Source organism: Megalobrama amblycephala, linkage group LG10 (assembly GCF_018812025.1).
Source record: "Megalobrama amblycephala isolate DHTTF-2021 linkage group LG10, ASM1881202v1, whole genome shotgun sequence".
NCBI classification, from domain to species: Eukaryota; Metazoa; Chordata; class Actinopteri; order Cypriniformes; family Xenocyprididae; genus Megalobrama; species Megalobrama amblycephala.
In genome coordinates, this window is record NC_063053.1 from 11465202 (window position 1) to 11485182 (window position 19981).

The 19981-nt window shown below is 36.3% G+C and overlaps 2 protein-coding genes and 1 long non-coding RNA gene across 3 annotated transcripts; 2 read left to right on the forward strand and 1 right to left on the reverse strand.

The window, feature by feature from the left end:
- The first annotated feature begins 1014 nt into the window (after window positions 1-1014).
- Window positions 1015-7883, forward strand: tmem50a (transmembrane protein 50A). The gene is made up of 7 exons (XM_048204568.1): window positions 1015-1170; window positions 2324-2439; window positions 2549-2661; window positions 5077-5144; window positions 5228-5320; window positions 5447-5513; window positions 6681-7883. Exons 2-7 carry the CDS (start codon window positions 2338-2340, stop codon window positions 6724-6726), a joined length of 489 nt encoding a protein of 162 aa, XP_048060525.1. The 5' UTR covers window positions 1015-1170; window positions 2324-2337; the 3' UTR covers window positions 6727-7883.
- Window positions 6680-18072, reverse strand: rhd (Rh blood group, D antigen). Its single transcript, XM_048204567.1, has 10 exons — window positions 17873-18072; window positions 17197-17389; window positions 16055-16205; window positions 15166-15313; window positions 14364-14539; window positions 14003-14140; window positions 12029-12153; window positions 11772-11851; window positions 8574-8647; window positions 6680-8352 (listed from the first exon to the last, which is right to left on the reverse strand). Exons 1-10 carry the CDS (start codon window positions 18033-18035, stop codon window positions 8326-8328), a joined length of 1275 nt encoding a protein of 424 aa, XP_048060524.1. The 5' UTR covers window positions 18036-18072; the 3' UTR covers window positions 6680-8325.
- Window positions 13477-17356, forward strand: LOC125276747. Its single transcript, XR_007186736.1, has 2 exons — window positions 13477-13679; window positions 17230-17356. It is a non-coding gene; the product is annotated as an uncharacterized LOC125276747 (long non-coding RNA).
- Window positions 18073-19981: the final 1909 nt, after the last annotated feature.

The following is a 19981-nucleotide window of genomic DNA, read 5'->3' on the forward strand; positions in this document are numbered from 1 at the left end:
AATATTTAGAGTTAGGAGTTTTATCAGAACAATAAGTATAAACAATAGTAATGCAAGCACCATAAATAAACACAGATGTTATAAAGCATTTACTGTAGTTTGAAAAACTAGAAGTTTTATAGTCTTTACAATTTTAGTTCAGTCTTTCCAGGTTTGAAAACGGTTTCTTTATAGGTATTGTCTTCACATTTTCTGATATGTTTGTGTTTAAAAGATATATCAAGATATTTGTTCCTGTTTGTTGAATGGAAATATTTCACGGTGCAACTAACTATGTGTAATGTTTTGCTTGCTTAGTTTCAATGTACTTTTATGTTTATTCTTTGTAAAGCACCTTGAGCATTGACTGTTATAGAGTAGTACTACTCTAGTAGTTATAAAAGTGGTATTATTAGTGTTGGGTGTCACTCATTACAAAGTAATTAATTACTTTAATTACTTTTCCCTTGAAAAGTAAGGGATTGCTCTTAATTTTTCTGTATTTACATTACAGCTAATTCAGATGTAATTGCATTAATTACTGTATAGACTATAGAACAATTCTGTATAAAACAATAATGGATTTAACATAAAAATTTAATATCTGATGTTAAAATGTATGATTTTAATATAACCTTCTCCCTTTAAACACTTTGGTCGGTTTATGCAACGTTATATCATTATTATTATTTAGAAAAATTAAAAGAGCAGTTTATACTTGTATAGCAAGTATATACTTGTTCAGCTGGTCGAGGCTAAATAGTAATAAGTAAATCAATATTTTTTAGTGAGAGTAATTAGTACAGTAATCTAATTCCTCTATCGAAGCAACTAATTAATTACTTAGAGTAACATACCCCAAACCGGGTATTAGTCAACACATTGAATTGCGCGATACAGCTGGTCATGTGATGTCAACACAGGCGCCCTTCAGGGGGCGACCCGCTCCATGTAGAATAGCTTTTTCTAAAACTTTTCTATAAAGAAAATTCTTGTAATTTTACCAGAAGTGCTGTTTAGATATTTAGATGTAAAACCTTTAGTGAGTGCACATTTTGTTTGATAGGATGTGCTGGGGATGATGGAGAACGCACTGCGCATGTGCGGCTCAGAGCCACTGTTTGAGACGGAAGACTGCGGAGTATATCTCCACTTACTGCGAACCACGAGAAAAACTCAAGAAAAGTGCAGGTAAGAATTTATTGCGCTACAGAGCATGAGTCCTTGTGATAATCCATAAGATATTCTCTATCACTCTGCTTTCATTTATGCGCTATACTTTATATAAACAGTGATGTAGCAACTATGGGTTAGAAATCATCCGGACATGAGAGATCAAACATGATTACAGCATTAACACTCGACGTCTTCGTCCAAAATTGAGCGGAAACGTAGTTTTGAACTATTATTTTAAAGATCGCTTGTGTTAATATTCAGATTTTGGTCGCAAACATGACAAATGGAAATCCTTTTGTGTGCTATTTGTGTTTGGTTCAGGATGATCATTTGTGCTCTGCGTGTGCGCAGTCAATGATGCTGCGCCGCACTTACGCAGTAACAGTGGATTTTATTACCCTTTAAATAAAAAATATTAAATATATTATACATAAATATATATACAATTTTAAAATAACTGTTTTCTCTTTTAATATAGCATTATTTAATATGAGCATTTATTTGAAAAGGAATGTTTTGTAACATCATAAATGTTTTACTTGGGTAAAGTTGGTTTTATATTCGCACATTCGGACATCCGTATTCAATAGCCTTGTTAATCACACTACATTGGACATTCAGTGGACATTCACAAGTAAATATGCCATTAAAACAATACTTGCCTATTTTGATCGACTGTGAAAAATGTTGTAAGTTGACAATCGTTGGTTGTCAATATCATGTCGCTGCTTAAAATTCGCAAACATTAATTTATTGCACATTTATTGGAAAGTCTGAATTTATCAGAAGTCCGAATGTGCGAATATAAAACCAACTTTACCGAAGTCAATGTTTTCACTCATCCCAAGCTTTTGAATGGTACTGTATCATGGTTTATATATTATATTATATTATATTATATTATATTATATTATATTATATTATATTATATTATATATATTAGACAGATAGAGAGAGAGAGGTGGTGGATGGTGTTTTGGAATTATTTCAATTAAAATATCTATTTATTTGCCCGTGATTGTCACTGTAATGCATGTTATTCAAAGCTATTCATTTTGGATAAAAGCATAAGCTAAATGGCCCTGTTCATTACTCAATATGAGTAAGTCTCTTCACTAGGAAAACTAGCACAATATCTCAAAAGAACCATATTTCTTTGAATGATCAGGTGAAATCAGAAGCATGTCGGGGTTTCTGGATGGGATCAGATGTGGTGATTGCGAGTGTAATGTGGATTGGGGTGAGAAGAGAAACACCATCGCCTCCATTGCAGCCGGAGTTCTGGTACGTCCTCCCGATGACGTCAAGTAGATCCTGTGTCCTCTGCACTTTATCTCAAAAACCCAGTGATTCCCAAACCAATGATCTTTCTTCTCCCACTTTGAACACATAGTTTTTCACAGGCTGGTGGATCATCATTGATGCAGCGATAATGTATCCTAAAGAGGAAGAATTCCACCACGCATATCATACCTGTGGGGTTATAGCGACTATAGCCTTCCTCATGTGAGTTACACCTGTTTTTCTGTTGGTGCTTCCTCTAATGACGTGAACAAAGCATTTGTTTATATTGTGTCCATGCAGACAGACTCTGTGACATAGTTTGAACTGTCCTAGATCTTTCTTCCTGTTCTTTAGCCTTGATTTAACTGCAGGGTTGTGCAATGACTACCGTCACCATGACTGCATTGTTTAACAACCTGTTGAGTTTCACTTTCTGTGGATTTCAATCAAAGACTTTAGATATACATAGACGGTGCACTCATATTACAATGATTGGGAGAAAGTGTTATGAGACGTGCGCTTATGACTACACGTGCGTTGTCAGATTTCATTGGTAATTTCAAATATGAAATTTAATCTTAAGCTTGGTGAACAGCTTTGGAGAATTTGATGTTTTCCCATTGAGAGCAATAAGGGGCCCTATCATACACCCGGCGCAATGCGGTGCCAGGCGCAACACAAGTGTTTTTTTGCTAGTTTCAGCCCAACGCAGTTGGATCATTTTCACGTCCTGCGCCACGTTGTTTAAGTAGCAAACACATGGTGCCATGGTGGATTCGTGCACCCATGGGCGTGCTGGTCTGAAAACGAGGTGTGTTCAGGCGTGTGGTCGGCCTGTTGCTATTTTGAGGCAACTGAAAACGACTGCACCAACTGAAACCTGGGGCCTGTACCATGATGGTAGATGAACAAACTCAGGGTTATAGGATTACTTTCGAGTTGACAAAACCAAACCACTCCAATACGGTTTTGTTGGTACCATGATGCTGATCATTAACTTTGTCTGTCAACTCAGGCTTTGATCCTGAGTCAGTGGAGCACATGCACATGAATCCGTGACATCAGTGGCGAACAGCCAATCACATGCCTTGCAGCAGAGAGAAACTCTGATTCACTTCTCGTGAGAGAGCCAGCATGATTCAAAACTCCTTTGCTGAATTTAAACGCATAATGGAAAATACTTGTCTGTGAAAGAGGACGAATAAAAGAAATGATCTTTCTCTATCAGTGCAAGTGAAAGTTGTGAAGTTAGTTTATATAGTTGATAATATATAGTGATATGGACTCAAACATGCAAGGTCACATTTAGTTATATTTAATATTTACACCTTATTTATATTACATATGATCTATATATATTAATATGCATTGAAACTAAATGCTTAATAACAACTGTTAAACTAAACATGCGTGTGTGTAATGGATTAATAAAAATATAGATCATATAATTATACAAATCATATATAAATCATAAAATAATTCTAAGTAATTATCATTAAAATCAGACAATTTCATCGTTAAATATTTGTTTTTACTATATAATGACCTTTAATTTGGAGGAAGAGAAACTGGGGGAGTGACTTTATTGTGTTGGGTGTGTCAGTGTCACTTTGCTCACATCTGATTGGTCCAAATTCAGTTTGAGATCTCTAAACCAGAACATAACCTGCCCCGGAGCAGGTTAGCCGTGGAGCGCAAGTTACTAAAAGACAAGTTACTTTCATGGTACCTAAAACCCAGGACTGGCGCAAACTAATCGGAAACTTACCTGGCTAGCCAGCGAATCCAGCTTCATGGTACAGGCCCCTGGTCTAAAGTCAATGGTGCTATATTTATTTTGTTTATCTAAAGAGCACGTTAGTAATATGCGCCTATATGCAGGTGCACAACGCGTGTACACTCTGCTTATTACACATACAGGGACGTACAGCCGTGCACAAAAATTGCAAATATTAAAAAGAAAATGATTTCAATGTAAAAGATTATTATTGTGTTCATAAAGATAAAAATGCTTCGGTGGAATCCGGCTTGTCCCGTAGATGGTCTGCTCGTGCTGTTTAATCTCGCGCGTGAGCAGATACATTTCCTTACTAGAGAAGACTTCAGTTTTTCTGCTCGCAAATCCACCATGGCGCGGGCTCAATGAAAAGCGAATGGGAGATGAGACTCTGATTGGTTTATTTCACGTTACGCCCAAAACACACCCTTTACTCATTAAGAGAACCGGGACAACCCCTTTAGACCATGCGCCTGGCGCGCTGACCATTTTTCTTGTTGTTAAACTAGCAAAAGTGGATTCGGACACACCCTAAGTGCACTTGTGCTGCGTGCTGCGTGCTTTAGACCATGCGCTTAGATCGTTAAAATAGGGCCCAAGAGCTGTACTTGCATGACTGAAATAGCTGCCTGAGAGGCATTTCAAAGATGGCTGCTCTCAGCTCTGCCCTGCTTCATACCACAGTAACGCTAATAAAACTTTAATACATTTCCATCGGCTGTGGAGGTGAATATGACAACTCCCATGATTCCACACTCATTCACAATGTCATCAAGCTACGACTTTATAATTTATAATAAGTGACCTCTAGCGGTGAAACTTACATACTGTGCCTTTAAAGGGACTTTGTTTGAATGCAGGATCAACGCAGTGTCAAATGGCCAGGTGAGGGGAGACAGCTACAGCGAGGGCTGCTTGGGACAGACTGGTAAGCGCTGCATTCGCATCGTGTTTTTTTAGTTATTGTAATACTATATGACTGAAAGGTGATTTCAATGTGTGTCTGGGTAGGTGCCAGAATTTGGCTCTTCATCGGGTTCATGTTGGCCTTCGGATCTCTCATCGCCTCTATGTGGATTCTGTTTGGTGGTTTTGTTGTGACTGGTAAGAGGATAAGAGAGATTTTGCTTTGTTTTTTCTTTTTATAGAAAAATATGTTTTGGGTTTCTGTTTGTTTATAGATGCTAATTAATTTTTTCTATTTTTTTGTTCTTTATTATGAATGAACAGACAAGAAGGATCTGTCAGTGTATCCTGGTATTGCAGTTTTCTTCCAAAATGCATTCATCTTCTTTGGGTAAGTTTGAGTAGAGAGAATCTCGCATCAGAACAGATTGATATATTTACCTGTAGGTTTGGGTGATAACATTTTTATTGGCCTTTTTTTTCTTTTACCTCAGTATTTGAACAATATATACACTACTTTACAAAGGTTTGGGGTTTTAAAAACATTTTTAAAATTAGAAGTCTCTAATGCTCACCATGGTTGCTTTTATTTGATCAAAAATACAGTAAAAACTCTAAAATTGTTAAATATTGTAATTTATTCCTGTGATGCAAAGCTAAATTTTCATCATCATTACTCCAGTCTTCAGTGTCACATGATCCTTCAGAAATCATTCTAATATGCTGATTTGGTGCTCAAGAAACATTTCTTATTATTATCAATGTTGAAAACAATTGCTGCTTATTATTTTTCATGATTCTTCTCAGAATAGAAATTCAACACAACAGCATTTATGTGAAATAGAAATATTTTGTGACATTATAAATGTCTTTACTGTCACTTTTGATCAATTTAATCTATACTTGCTTAATAAAAGTATTAATTTCTCTAAAAATAACTTTTTAAAGGTAGTGTATCTTTTTATGTATTTGCTCAGAAGGGTGTTTTTTTAACTCGGAGAAACCAGATATAGTCATAAACCAAATAAATTCAGAATATTTAATGCAAGATGTAAAATACTATAAAAATCCATTTTAAAATAGTCATGTTTTATTTCACTAAATGACCACAAGGAAGGATATTTAATAAATTATGTGCAATAGTATACCTATAGTTTAGTTGTATAACCTATATTGTTACTAAAACAATTTACTGTATGTAAAATGCCATGTGGAGACTTCAATAAATATTTTTAAGTGATTGATTACACAATTTAACTGATTCAAACAGAATGAAACTGAAAATTAAAAATGTATTAAACATCTGTTAGTCACAAGGCATTAAAATGACCTTCAGAATACTTTTTAGGAAGCCGTATGGCCCATTAAAGTGCAATAAAATAATTTTGAACATCATGAATATATGAACTATCACCCAGCCTGTAATTTCCTGAGAATTGTCTGAGATTTAGCATTCTTGAAAATTATAATAAATTAAAATTCTGCAAATTCTGAAAAAACACGAAACTGTGATTGTTTTGATTGAGCTCTGATTTGTGATTCCCCTTCAATCTTGCAGTGGTCTTGTGTTCAAGTTTGGCCGAACTGAGGACCTCTGGCAGTGAAGCTCCATTTCCTTTAATCAAATCCCACAGTCCATCAACACAATTCCTCTGTACTTATCGCTGCTTATTTGCACTCGCTATTTCTTTCTCTCCCCTTTTCAACCCCTCAGACGACTCGCGTTCTTAAATATATTCCTTCTTCCTTTCTTTGTCTTGTTTCCTGTGTGGCCACAGTGGGTGCACACAAGAGAAATGCAAATCAAATCCAGACTCTGCAGTCTGTGTTTATAATAACAAATTACATATATGCAATAAAATAACGGCGACATAACATATTGAAATTGCATAATTCTCAGATTCAAAGTGCACAGTAGAGCTGATATCTTCAGCCTGGCTTTTCAAGAAATCTCAAAAGGAAAGAAAACATTGATTTGCAAAATATAGTGAGGTGATATTATGCGACGGCAGCAGGGAGAGTTTTGAGCAGAATCGTTTGTTAACCAAAATGAGTGTAACATTCAGCTTTACTTTGTTTCTATTTTTATTGTTTTGTCATTTGAATAGAAGTCTTTTCTTTTTTACATAAGCCACCAAATTTGTATCTGTTGGATCACTTTCATGCATCAGTCGTAGCTTAACCTTCTGTCAGTTGACATCACTACAACAGGTTTTTTTTATTCGACGTCTTACTTTTGGAAGATTTTTATATATTATGTTCTATGGATTCCCACACCTTTTCCAGTCATTCATTATTACAGATTTTTAAAAATTATTTTACAGAGATTGCACTGAGCAAGATTAGTTTCTTACAGCTGAGCATCACCAGAAACATGTACATTCACTGTCAACTTTTTTTTCTCTGCAACTAGTAGAAACAAACAGCATATTTTCCTTGACTGTGGGAACCCTGGTTATATATTTTGTGTTATGAAGCATTAAGCTCACTCTCTATGTTTATGTTTGGGCATGTGGGAGTTGTATAAAAATGTTAATGTTTTTTAAAAAAGCACAATTTCTTATTATTTCCGTGGTTATGGGAGAATTAAGGTGACGTCAGAGATTTTGACTCATCTATAAACTGACAAATTAGAGATTCTGTAATTTCTACATGCTAAAAGAATGTAACATTTTAATGTAATCCATGTCTCTCTTCTGACAAAAGTAGCTAAACTTCATTCAACTGTGGGTTTAAAATAAATAAAATTATTGTAAATATGTATAGAGCCAGTGTTTTTTCTTTCCAAATGTTCAATCTTTCACTATATTCATATATTCAAAATACAGATGAATAATGGGTTTATGAGCTAGGTCAATGTACTGTGTTCCATCAGGTTATTTTTTATATATTAAATTAGTTGGTGTTGTGGTATATGACTATGAATTTGTCATCATCATGAAACAAACTATTCTCTGTGTGTCTTGCTTCCACTTAAGTAATTTAATATAGCCTTAATTTCCACAGGCTTGGACATTTCTTTGCCGTTGTTGTTTTGTATGATTTTTTTTCAGTTAGAAAGCATACTGATTTCCATTCATGGACATTTTATATCGTAAATTGTTTACTTAAGCAACCTCTGACTTCTCAAACACACACATTTGTGCTAACTGCATTCATGCATTTATGCCTGGAGTTCTCTTTTCGGTGTGTCCACAAGTTCTTCATTTCTTTACCACCAAATTTGGAAACTACAAGAGGAAGAAATACATAATTAGCAACCATAAACATGTTTGGAAATATAAGTTAAGGTTTATTATTTTATTTTATTTTTTTTTTTTAAATATGTATAATGTCATTAATTCCACTTTAAATGATAAAAGATGAATGCAAACACAGTGAGAGTAAGGACTGGCATTTAGCAATGGTAGACACCATATATAAATTAATATGAATAAACAAAACCATTCACCTCCCAGAATGCCTGGTCATCGAAGCATTTTCTGTCTTGCTGGGGTCTCCAGAAACTCCATTTAAGGAAAAGTCCTGCAAATTTTAATTTTAGTTGTATGTTTAGTCTGCCTCAGTAAACCAAAACACAAAACTAATTGGTCAGGGCGATGGCCCACTTTAGACATTCTACTAACTGTAGGTAACTTTGCAACTACATGTCAACTAACTCTCATTAGAGTATTAGTAGACTGGTAGGTTCTGCTTCAGGTTAGTAGAATAAATTGACTGCTTGCAAAGTAAAATGTCTGTTGGGGAGCATCAAAATAAAGTGTTAGCAGATATTAAACAGACAGTCTACTAATATTTTAATGTCTGGTACTTGACATGTATTTGCAAAGTTACTTACAGTGCTCAGCGTAAATGAGTACACTCCCTTTGAAAAGTAACATTTTAAACAATATCTCAATGAACACAAAAACAATTTCCAAAATGTTGACAAGACTAAGTTTTATATAACATCTGTTTAACTTATAACATGAAAGTAAAGTTAATTATATATCTTAGAGACCAAAATTTTCAGTTTTACTCAAATTAGGGTGATGCAAAAATGAGTACACCCCACTGAAAGTCTCTGGAGCAAAGCTAAATTTTAGACTACAAATGTCTAATTTAACAAGAATTCAACCACAGGTGAGTCTATTATTCATTACACAGAAGTCCAGCAGACAGTTGACTATAAAAGGGTGTTAAAACCCCTTCCCATTTCATGCTGTCAGCAATGGCACTACATGGAAAAGAAATGTCACAAGATCTGAGAAAGAAAATAATTTCTTTACACCAGAAAGGTGAAGGCTACAAGAAGAACAGCAAAGCTTTACTTATCAGTCAGAATACTGTAGCAAAAGTAGTACAAACATTTTAAAAAGATGGAACTGCAACCATCTCACAGAGATGTCCAGGTCATCCATGGAAGTTAACACCTTGACAGGAGCGTCTTCTGATGAGAAGGGTTGAAGAAAATCAGCATGCAAGTTCACTGCAGTTATCTAAAGAAGTAGAAAGCCAAACTGGAGTGACTATTTCCCGTGACACAATATGGCGAACACTGCAGAGGAATGGCATGCATCGGTGCCGTTCATGAAAGAAGCCTCTCCTAAATCCCAGGCACAAAAAAGCCCACTTAGAGTTTGCCAGGGCCCATGCTGACAAAGATGAACACTACTGGGACTCTATACTCTGGAGTGATGAGAGCAAGATGAATGTTTTTGGAACTGATGGCTTCAAAACTGTATGGCGTCGCAAAGGTGAGGAATACAAAGAAAAATGCATGGTGCGTACAGTGAAACATGGTGGTGGCAGTGTCCTTATGTGGGGCTGCATGAGTGCTGCTGGTGTCAGGGAGCTGCATTTCATTGATGGCATCATGAATTCACAGATGTACTGCTCTATACTGAAAGAGAAGATGCTACCATCACTCCGTGCCCTTGGTCATCGTGCACTTTTCCAACATGACAATGATCCTAAACACACATCTAAGGCCACTGTTGGATTTCTGAAGAAGAACAGGGTGAAAGTGATTCAGTGGCTCCTGATCTGAACCCAGTCGAACATCTATGGGGAATTCTGAAGAGTCAAGTTAAAGGTGCCGTAGAACGTCTTTTTAAAAGATGTAATATAAGTCTAAGGTGTCCCCTGAATGTGTCTGTGAAGTTTCAGCTCCAAATACCCCATAGATTTTTTTTAATTCATTTTTTTAACTGCCTATTTTGGGGCATCATTAACTATTTGCCATTTCAGGCTGCGTGGCCCCTTTAAATTCTCATGCTCTCCGCCCCCGGAGCTCACGACTGCCTTAAACAGCATAAACAAAGTTCACACAGCTAATATAACCCTCAAAATGGATCTTTACAAAGTGTTCGTCATGCAGCATGTCTAATCGCGTAAGTATGATATTTATTTGGATGTTTACATTTGATTCTGAATGAGTTTGATGGTGCTCCGTGGCTAAAGCTAACATTACACACTGTTGGAGAGATTTATAAAGGATGAAGTTGTGTTTATGAATTATACAGACTGCAAGTGTTTCAAAAATGACAATAACGACAGTCTTGTCTCCGTGAATACAGTAACAAACGATGGTAACTTTAACCACATTAAACAGTACATTAGCAACATGCTAACGAAACATTTAGAAAGACAATTTACAAATATCACTAAAAATATCATGATATCATGGATCATGTCCGTTATTTTCACTCCATCTGCCATTTTTCGCTATTGTCCTTGCTTGCTTACCTAGTCTGATGATTCAGCTGTGCACAGATCCAGACGTTACTGGCTGCCCTTATGTAATGCCTTGAACATGAGCTGGCATATGCAAATATTGGGGGCGTACATATTAATGATCCTGACTGTTACGTAACAGTCGGTGTTATGTTGAGATTCGCCTGTTCTTCGGAGATCTTTTAAACAAATGAGATTTATATAAGAAGGAGGAAACAATGGTGTTTGAGACTCACTGTATGTCATTTCCATGTACTGAACTCTTGTTATTCAACTATGCCAAGGTAAATTAAATTTTTATTTCTAGGGCACCTTTAAGTGTCACTCTCCGTCTAGCATCCAGTCTCTAAAAGAGGTCATTCTTGACGAATGGAAAAAGACAGATGTTGCAAAATGTCACCAACTTGTTCATTCCATGCCTACAAGGCTTGGTGCTGTCATTAAAAATCATGGAGGCCATTCGCAGTACTAGATGTAGTAGTTTTTGTTGTGGGGTGTACTCATTTTTGCATCACCCTAATTTGAGTAAAACTGAAAAATGTGTAATCTAAGTTATAATATTAACCTTCCTTTCATGTTAGAAGTTAAACAGATGTTATATTAAACTTAGTCTTGTCAACATTTTGGAAATTGTTTTTGTGTTCATTGAGATATTGTTTAAAATGTTACTTTTCAAAGGGGGTGTACTCATTAACGCTGAGCACTGTATAGTTATTTGAATGTCTAAAGTGGACTACCGGTGTTATCTTTTCTTTTCCTTCTTAGAAAGAATCTGAATCGAATACAAATTAGCGCTCAGACAAAAATGCATATCAATATATGCAATGGTAAAACTGTTTAAAACAGCCAAAGGAGCTTTCTGTGCTGATCTTAGTTTATTCATAACACAAGGAAATGAGATATGTCTGTCTAATGATCTTCATCAGTGGTTTACCTGTAGCTGTGCCCATCACCAGACTCATGCACACTGTTATGAGGAGAACACAGATGTGATGCACAGCAAACCGCACAGCTCTGAGAACACAAATACAACACAGTCAACATTAAAAGGTCAGAAAAACATCTAAAGCTCACGTTTTATGTCTGTGATCATTGCTTTAGCTTAACAAACAATTTACTGTTATGTTTTATTTAATGCCATTTTATGGAGATACACATAATATGACTGAATAAAAGTTAAAATCATTTTACATTGTGCTTTCACTACTGGCCAGCCGTAGAATTAAATTAGCGAACCATCCCAGAATTCCTGGAATGGCGTGCACGTTGATGATGCCGCAGGTGTCATGACACTCAAAAGCAAACAGCATGTGATCCTGAATGAAAGAGAAAAACAAAGAATCATTCCTGACATTCAGTGAAATACAGTGCCTATAGAAAATCATCATACCCCTTTGAAATAGTCGCGTTATTTGTCGTACAGCCTGAAATCAAAACCTTTTCTAGCTTTATTTACAAATTTTGCCTAACAACAAACTAATGGAAGCGCAGAGGATAGAGCAAAACCAAACACCGGTCACGAATTAGAAGTCTAAAATGAGAATTTTTAAAGAGAAATGTCGAAGGATTTCAATATAAGAGAAGCCCTATTTGTTTGAACTGCGAGAACCGTCTACTCTCACTTACGCTACTCCTACATCCTATGTCATACATCGGGTCAGAGTTCACTTTTCCACCGGAACTCGACTTGTGTACAGCCCACCGTCGGAAAAAAAGTATAAACAAAGTTATAAATATGGATATTTTTCTTACAAAAACGTACTGCGTAGCTTCAGAAGGCCTTTATTAACCCCTGGAGCTGTATGGATTACTTGTATGATGGATGGATGAGCTTTTTTGGGCTTCAAAGTCTAGAGAACCATTCACTCCCATTATAAAGCTTGGTAGAGCCTAGATGTTTTTAATATAACTCTGTTTGTGTTGGGCTGAAAGAAGAAAGTCATATACACCTAGGATGGCTTGAGGGTGAGTAAATCATGGGATAATATTAATTTTTGGGTAAACTATTCCTTTAATCTTGACACAACTTGTGGACATTTTCTGGGCAACATGGAGTGTACTGCAACACTAAAAGAGCACGTCATCCAGCCATCCAGAGAAGCTCAAAGGCCAGGGTCAAAAATTTCCTTATAGAATACATTAAAGGGTTAGTTCACCCCAAAATAAAAATAATGTCATTTATTACTCACCCTCATGTCATTCCACTTCCACACCTGTAAGACCTTCGTTCATCTTCGGAACACAAATTAAGATATTTTTGTTGAAATCCAATGGCTCAGTGAGGCCTGTATGGCCAGCAATGACATTTCCTCTCTTAAGAGCCATTAATGTACTAAAAAATATATTTAAATCAGTTCATGCGAGTACAGAGGTTCAATATTACTATTATAAAGCGACAAGAATATTTTTGGTGCGCCAAAAAAACAAAATAACGACTTATTGTGATGGCCGATTTCAAAACACTGCTTCAGGAAGCTTTGGAGCGTTATGAATCTTTTGTGTCGAATCATAATTCGGATCGCGTGTCAAACCGCCAAACTGCTGAAATCACGTGACTTTGGATTCATAACGCTCCAAGGCTTCCTGAAACAGTGTTTTGAAATCGGCCAGTCGTTATTTTGTTTTGGGTTTTTTTGGTGCACAAAAAATATTCTCGTCGCTTTATAATATTAATATTGAACCACTGTACTCACATGAACTAATTTAAATATGTTTTTAGTACCTTTATGGATCTTGAGAGAGGAAATATCATTGCAGGCTATGCAGGCCTCGAGCCATCGGAGTTCAACAAAAATATCTTAATTTGCGTTCCGAAGATTAACGGCTGTGGAACGGCATGAGCGTGAGTTATAAATGACATTATTTTCATTTTTGGCTGAACTAACCCTTTAAATGTCGGTTTGTTTTTCACCAAACCTTATTGTATACCCCCAGGACAGTTAGAATATACGGCAAGGGAATAAGGGATCATACTGTGATATATTTGCATCTTTTTAAAAAAAAAAGAAAAAAAAGCTTGATTCACTGCCATTATATGGACGAGCGCGAGCGGGACTTTTTTATTCTCTTTTTGTGGTCAATAAAAAAGAATTGCATAAAGCATTATATCAAGAAATCAAGAAAATTTGAGTAAATAAAATAAGAACATTTTGTGGTTGACTTCACCTTCATATACCGGAATCCCAGGGCTGATAAGAGAGAGGCAAAGAAGCCAATCGTCATTGCAATCCACGGAGTGTGGACTGCTGTCATGGCAACTCCAATGGCAACACCACCAGACAGGGCAGAGCTCTGGATATGAACCTGTGCAGTGAACACCAGTGAAACATTACTCTTCATGATGTATCCATTATCAAAAACAAACAAACAAACAAAGGTTGACATTCCTGAATCCTAACAAAATCAAGTTCACAACGCATTTTCCTTTCATAATATGACAGATTTCAGAGTATTATATTATAATATGATTGTCTTCAACTCTGTGAGGGAGGTGCTCTGTGTGAATCTTGTTCCTACAGCCGCTCACCATGTTCATCTTTCCTTTGGAGTTGGTGAGCATAGAAACGGATATCGCCATGACAGCACTGACGGCCAGAGACAGATAAGTCCCATATATCACAGTGAGCTTCAGTTCCCTCTCCCACCTGTGATACACCAGTGCCGAGTTAAAACTGGGCCAGAACATCCACAGAAACAATGTTCCTGTGAGAAAGAGAGAAAGGGAGGAAGTTCCCTGTGCATAATTTAATTAAAATATAGATATAAAATAATTGCACTTCGTTCCTCGAATCTGATTGGGTGAGCGTCGTTCAAAAGAGCTGATATAACAGTCCAGCAGCACTGGGACTATTCACTGGTTGTATTAATCAATCCATTCGTCTTTCTTTGTTCCAGACAGTCTGGGAATTTTCAGTGACTCTTTCTGCAGATTACACCAGCAGGTGGCGACAAATGACTCACTAAATCATCATTTCATTTATGTTTAAAATAGCTCAATCATTATTATAGGCCTGCATCACACAAATTGTAAATAATCTGTGGCCATAACACCCTTTTGTGAGGGATACTGACCTATAAAACTCACAATGCTTTTTGCTTTGCTGAAAGAATGAAAATGTCATCCGATGGAGTGATTTAAAGCAGTAAATTAGAATATAATATTATGTATGAAATAAGCACAGGTGCTATTAAATATTCACTTGGTTAACATTAAAGCTCACTAAATCATCTGATGTGCTGTCATGGTTATGGTCTGAAACCAAGGTAGTACTGGCTTAGAGCGTTGAGGTATTTTCTGAGTTTGAGAGATAACTGGTTATTGTACTCACCAAGCATTGCGAATAAACCAGTGTTACGGTCAGTTTTCTCTTTCTCATGTTTTGGATTGATTCCCTCTCTGTGCAGCACCCATGACACCATCACACCAAAAAGGGCTCCGAAGATATGGAGCAGCATGATGCTGTACAGTGGATCTGCCTGAAACATGAGCACCGTTTCAATCATTGCCTTAGTACAGTATGAAAATACTCAGTCTGTCTGAATAAAATAGTATGTTCATTCTTAGTACAGTAGAATGTCTTTCAAAAGTAGCCTATTCAGACAGTAATTCACTGATATCACTGTTTTGCAAGCTGGTTTTACTGAAATTTCCTGACATTTTAAATAGAGACTGCTTACTTATGCAATTTATATGCAAATCTTATTATTTTTTTTATTAATGATTAATCTATTAACTATTTTTGTCAATGATATTCCCAACAATATCACATTTTAATAATACATTTTTAGTGCTATGCAATAAAAAAATTCTAAAAAATTGTCTGTTTGCAAGATATAGCAGAAAACATTGGCCGAACAGTTTTTATATAATGAGGCATTTTTTATATTAGATTTCTTAATTGAAATTGGCTTGCAATGTACCTAGAGATTAGGATATGGGAAATTTTGAAAATGTATATCTGGGAATGTAATAGTGGGTATTTTCAGGATCCACTGATTCAGGAATAATTCATTCGGGAACAAACAAATAACTAGGCTTGTTCGACTTGAAGCAGCGCTGCACAGACCGATAAATGACATCAAAATGATTCAACTGAATGAATCATTCTTCATTGAAATCATTCTTCTGTATTGAAATTGGCTTGCAAAGTACCTTAAGATGAGGGTATAGGATAGTGATCAGTTTTATCAGGGAAGGTAATAGGCTACTTCTCTTACATGGAGCAGGGTTCGCAGGATCCACTGATTGATCACAAATCCAGTGACCTCCACCAGAGCCATTAGTAAAAGCTGGACAGGATTTGTCTTCCCATGGACCGCTCCCATTGCAACCAGAGCGGATGCTGCACAGAGCTCTGCCTCAATCACACTACATGAGGAAAAAACGTTTTTAAAAAAAAAATTATGACAAAAGTAAAGATAAGCCCTTGTCATGATTATGAAGAACAAATTCATTCATTTTTCAGTGTCAATGTACCAAAGCAAACGTTTGGAATTTTTTTAAATGATAATGTTTCATATTAAATTGAATGGCTTACTCAGCTGTCAGTGTCTTCATGGTAATTGCCATTAAAGGAATAGTTTACCCAAAAAATTATCCCATAATTTTCTCACCCTCAAGCCATCAGGTGTATATCACTTTCTTCTTTCAGCCAAACTCAAAGTCAGAGTTATATTAAATAATATCCCAGCTCTTCCCAGTTTATTGAATAGTGCCCAAGTTTTTGAAGCTCCAAAAAGTGCATCCATCCTTCATAAAAGTAATCCACACAACTCCAGTGAGTTAAGATTATGATGCAAAGCAATGGGTTTTTTAAAGAAACATATCCATAATCCATATAAAATATAATTACTGGCTTCCGGCAACGGCAGTACACGTATTCACTAGATAGGCATTTATTGTTACCTAAGCTTGCGCTACGGTATGTCATACATCATGCATCGGGTCAGAGGTCACCCTCCCATTGGAACTTGACTCTCTTGTGAACGCGCGAATGGCCATTCCCAGAAGCCAGTGATTATAGTTTAAAAAGTTTTAAATATGGATATTTTTCTTAAAAATGCATCACTTTGCTTCAGAAGGCATTTATTAACCCACCGGAGTCATGTGGATTACTTTTATGAGGGATGGATGCGCTTTTTGGAGCTTCAAAAACACTATTCAATGCTGTTACAAAGCTGGGAAGAGCAGGGATATTATTTAATATAACTCTGAGTGTGTTCGCTGAAAGAAGAAAGTCATATACACCTGATGGCTTGAGGGAGAGTAAATTATTTTTGGGTAAACTATTCCTTTAACATTTACACATTATGGGTTGCTTTTGTAAGAAAGCATCAGCTAAGACCTGTAATGTATGTACCTCTTCATACTGATGTGTATCTCTCTTCTGTAGTGACGTTGTGGCAGCAGGAAGCCATTCATCATGACGGCCCACTGGATGGCTATGGCTGCTAACAGCACATTAAACCCTGATCCACTGAAACCATATCGTACAAGGAACGTGGCCAGGAATCCAAACCCCATGAATATCATCACATGAATATCTTGGAATTCTGTAGAAAAATATTGCACTTCCAATATTTGTAATTTTTATGAAAAGCAATATGGGAATAAAAACTTGAAACACTTGGCGGTCAGTGTTTTATATTGCTTGTGGTAGAGAAATACTTCTTATCATCTAAAACCAGAGATGTTGTGGCTCCACACCCCAACGGCAACATGGCACACATTTACAAACAAAACAAAGTAAAATCATTCATTTTAAGTATGTTCATATGCATATGAACTTTGCAAGTAGTTTTTGATGTGTTTAAGTTACTAAAAAAGCCCAGGAAGTAATTACTGAGCTGAATATATGACTAGTCTTTTGTTGCATTAGCATGCGTTAATATATGAACACATAGGTTTACAAAAGTTTATATGATTTGATGTTGTATTCATAAATAACCTTAGGTTTATCCTTAAGAACAATGGATGCAAGTTTGAACCCTTAAAAGATTCATAACACAGCTTTAATGTAAATCAGGCTTACTAACCTGCATATGAGCGGATGAAAAGCTTACTGTCATAGTTTCTGTCAATCTGCTCATGCTGCTCTATTTTCACAAAAAAGACAAACAATAGTATAAAGATGGTTTCCAGCAGGAAGGCCACAAGAGGAAGTCTTGAGCGGAGACTGGGGGCATACTGAGGAGCCATTATGACTGTGACAAACTCTGAATGTCTGTAATCTACACCAGCCAGAGATGAAGAAGAGTATGTAAGATCACGTGCATGTAAGAGGCATGGAGGTGTTCCCAAAAATGCCACCCATGCCATGTGAAATTAATCATCAGGGTGTGTGTGTAATATGTCATGTATGGACAGTGTTTGTTTGTTTGTATAGTACGACCTATAAGCAACATTATCAAAAGCCGGCAAAGAAAATGATGCAATTGAGATCAAATGGGGCTAATTTATTTGCCTATTTGGAAATTGCATATTGCACACTGCATATTGTAAAAAAAAACAAAACAAAACCTTTGCCAGTCTCAGAATGTACAAAACTAAAAGATTTAGTTAATGTGGAATACGCATCTCTCACACATATATATATATATATATATATATATATATGGCCTGAATCCATCCTATTGGTCAGCGAGAAGAACTACGTGATTCGTCTGCAAAAAGAGCGACTGGTTGGCGAAGAAAACATGTCAACCGATTCATTACCCTTTCTTTGATACCGTGCTAAGACAGAACGCTGCTTATTGGCTATTATATGGAGTGAACCAGGCGCCACTAGTAATGCGTGTTTGAACCAATCAATTGATTTTCTATTTATTTGGTTTGCCATGGTACCCTAATTTCTGTTCATAATCATGAAACTAATTATAGATTTTTCTGAAACTGCCAAGAAGTATAAACACATTAATAAGTGTAAATAATTGTATGCATTTAGACTAGACTAGGCCTATCACCTTGAACTCTTCAGTCCAAGCAGCTTTTTTTGCACTATTAATACAAGAGCTGACATCGCCCTCAGATGAATTCAGTAAAATTCATTAATAAACAATGTCTCAGAACAAGCCATTTGCAGGTTCCTGGCAATGTGACATCACATTAGCCACAGGCCCCGCCCACGAATGTTGACAGACACTGCCGTTTTAACATAGAACCGCCCTGAGTGAGTTCACAGCGAGTTGTACACAGTCCGCCATTGCTTCACTGATGAGAACATATTCCAAGCGTTTTAGGTGTTTTGTAGCTGGATGGATTAATCCACAGCTCTCTCCATTTACTCCCGAAATCTGAGCCGCTGAAGACGAGGTGGATTCATTTTGTTTTTGAAGAAAATGCTCCCTCAACTCTACAGATATTCGTTTATGTATGCACAAATCAATTCACATTGGACTGCTTTGTGAACGAATGTCAATACAAAGGGACAATACAAAACAGAGGTTGTACTAAAAAGTTGTTTCTCAAGGATAGATCAGTACAAACTGTACACTGTACATCACTGTTCATGATCCAGCTTACAGCCTCCAGAGTGATACTGGATATGGCAGTAATGAAGGTGAGAGCACTTTATTACAGTTCATCGGAGTTGATTTACGGATATAAAGTTTACCAGTTTAGATCAATTTAAATGTTAAATTTTTGCATTTTTAGTATCTCATGGGGGAGATTACCAGAGGTTAGAACACTGTCCACAAAGCCATCAGAAAGTGCGAGACTGAGCCAGTTTGATAAAATTAGAACCTCTTGTTCTTTTAACGTTACTTAATTAAACCCTATTTATTTCCTCAGTCAAGCATCGGAAGACTGACCTCGACTTGGAAAGAGGAAACAGGTAACGTAAACTAACCAACCATGAATGTGGTTTCAACGAGGTCCGCTAGCTGACTATAAACGGCTTAGAAAAGACTACGGCTTTTATTGAAACCAGTTTATTATTATTATTATTATTATTATTATTTATTCTATTTATTTATTGCATACAGAAAATCTAGAAAATGTGTACAAACATATACAACTCACAACAAATATACATATAGGATTATATAATATTACTATTAAATTCCCTTAGGCTATACATTTAAAATAGCCTACATATTTAAGCTAATATCCTAAGAAAGAAAGAAGGAAAGAAAGAAAGAAAG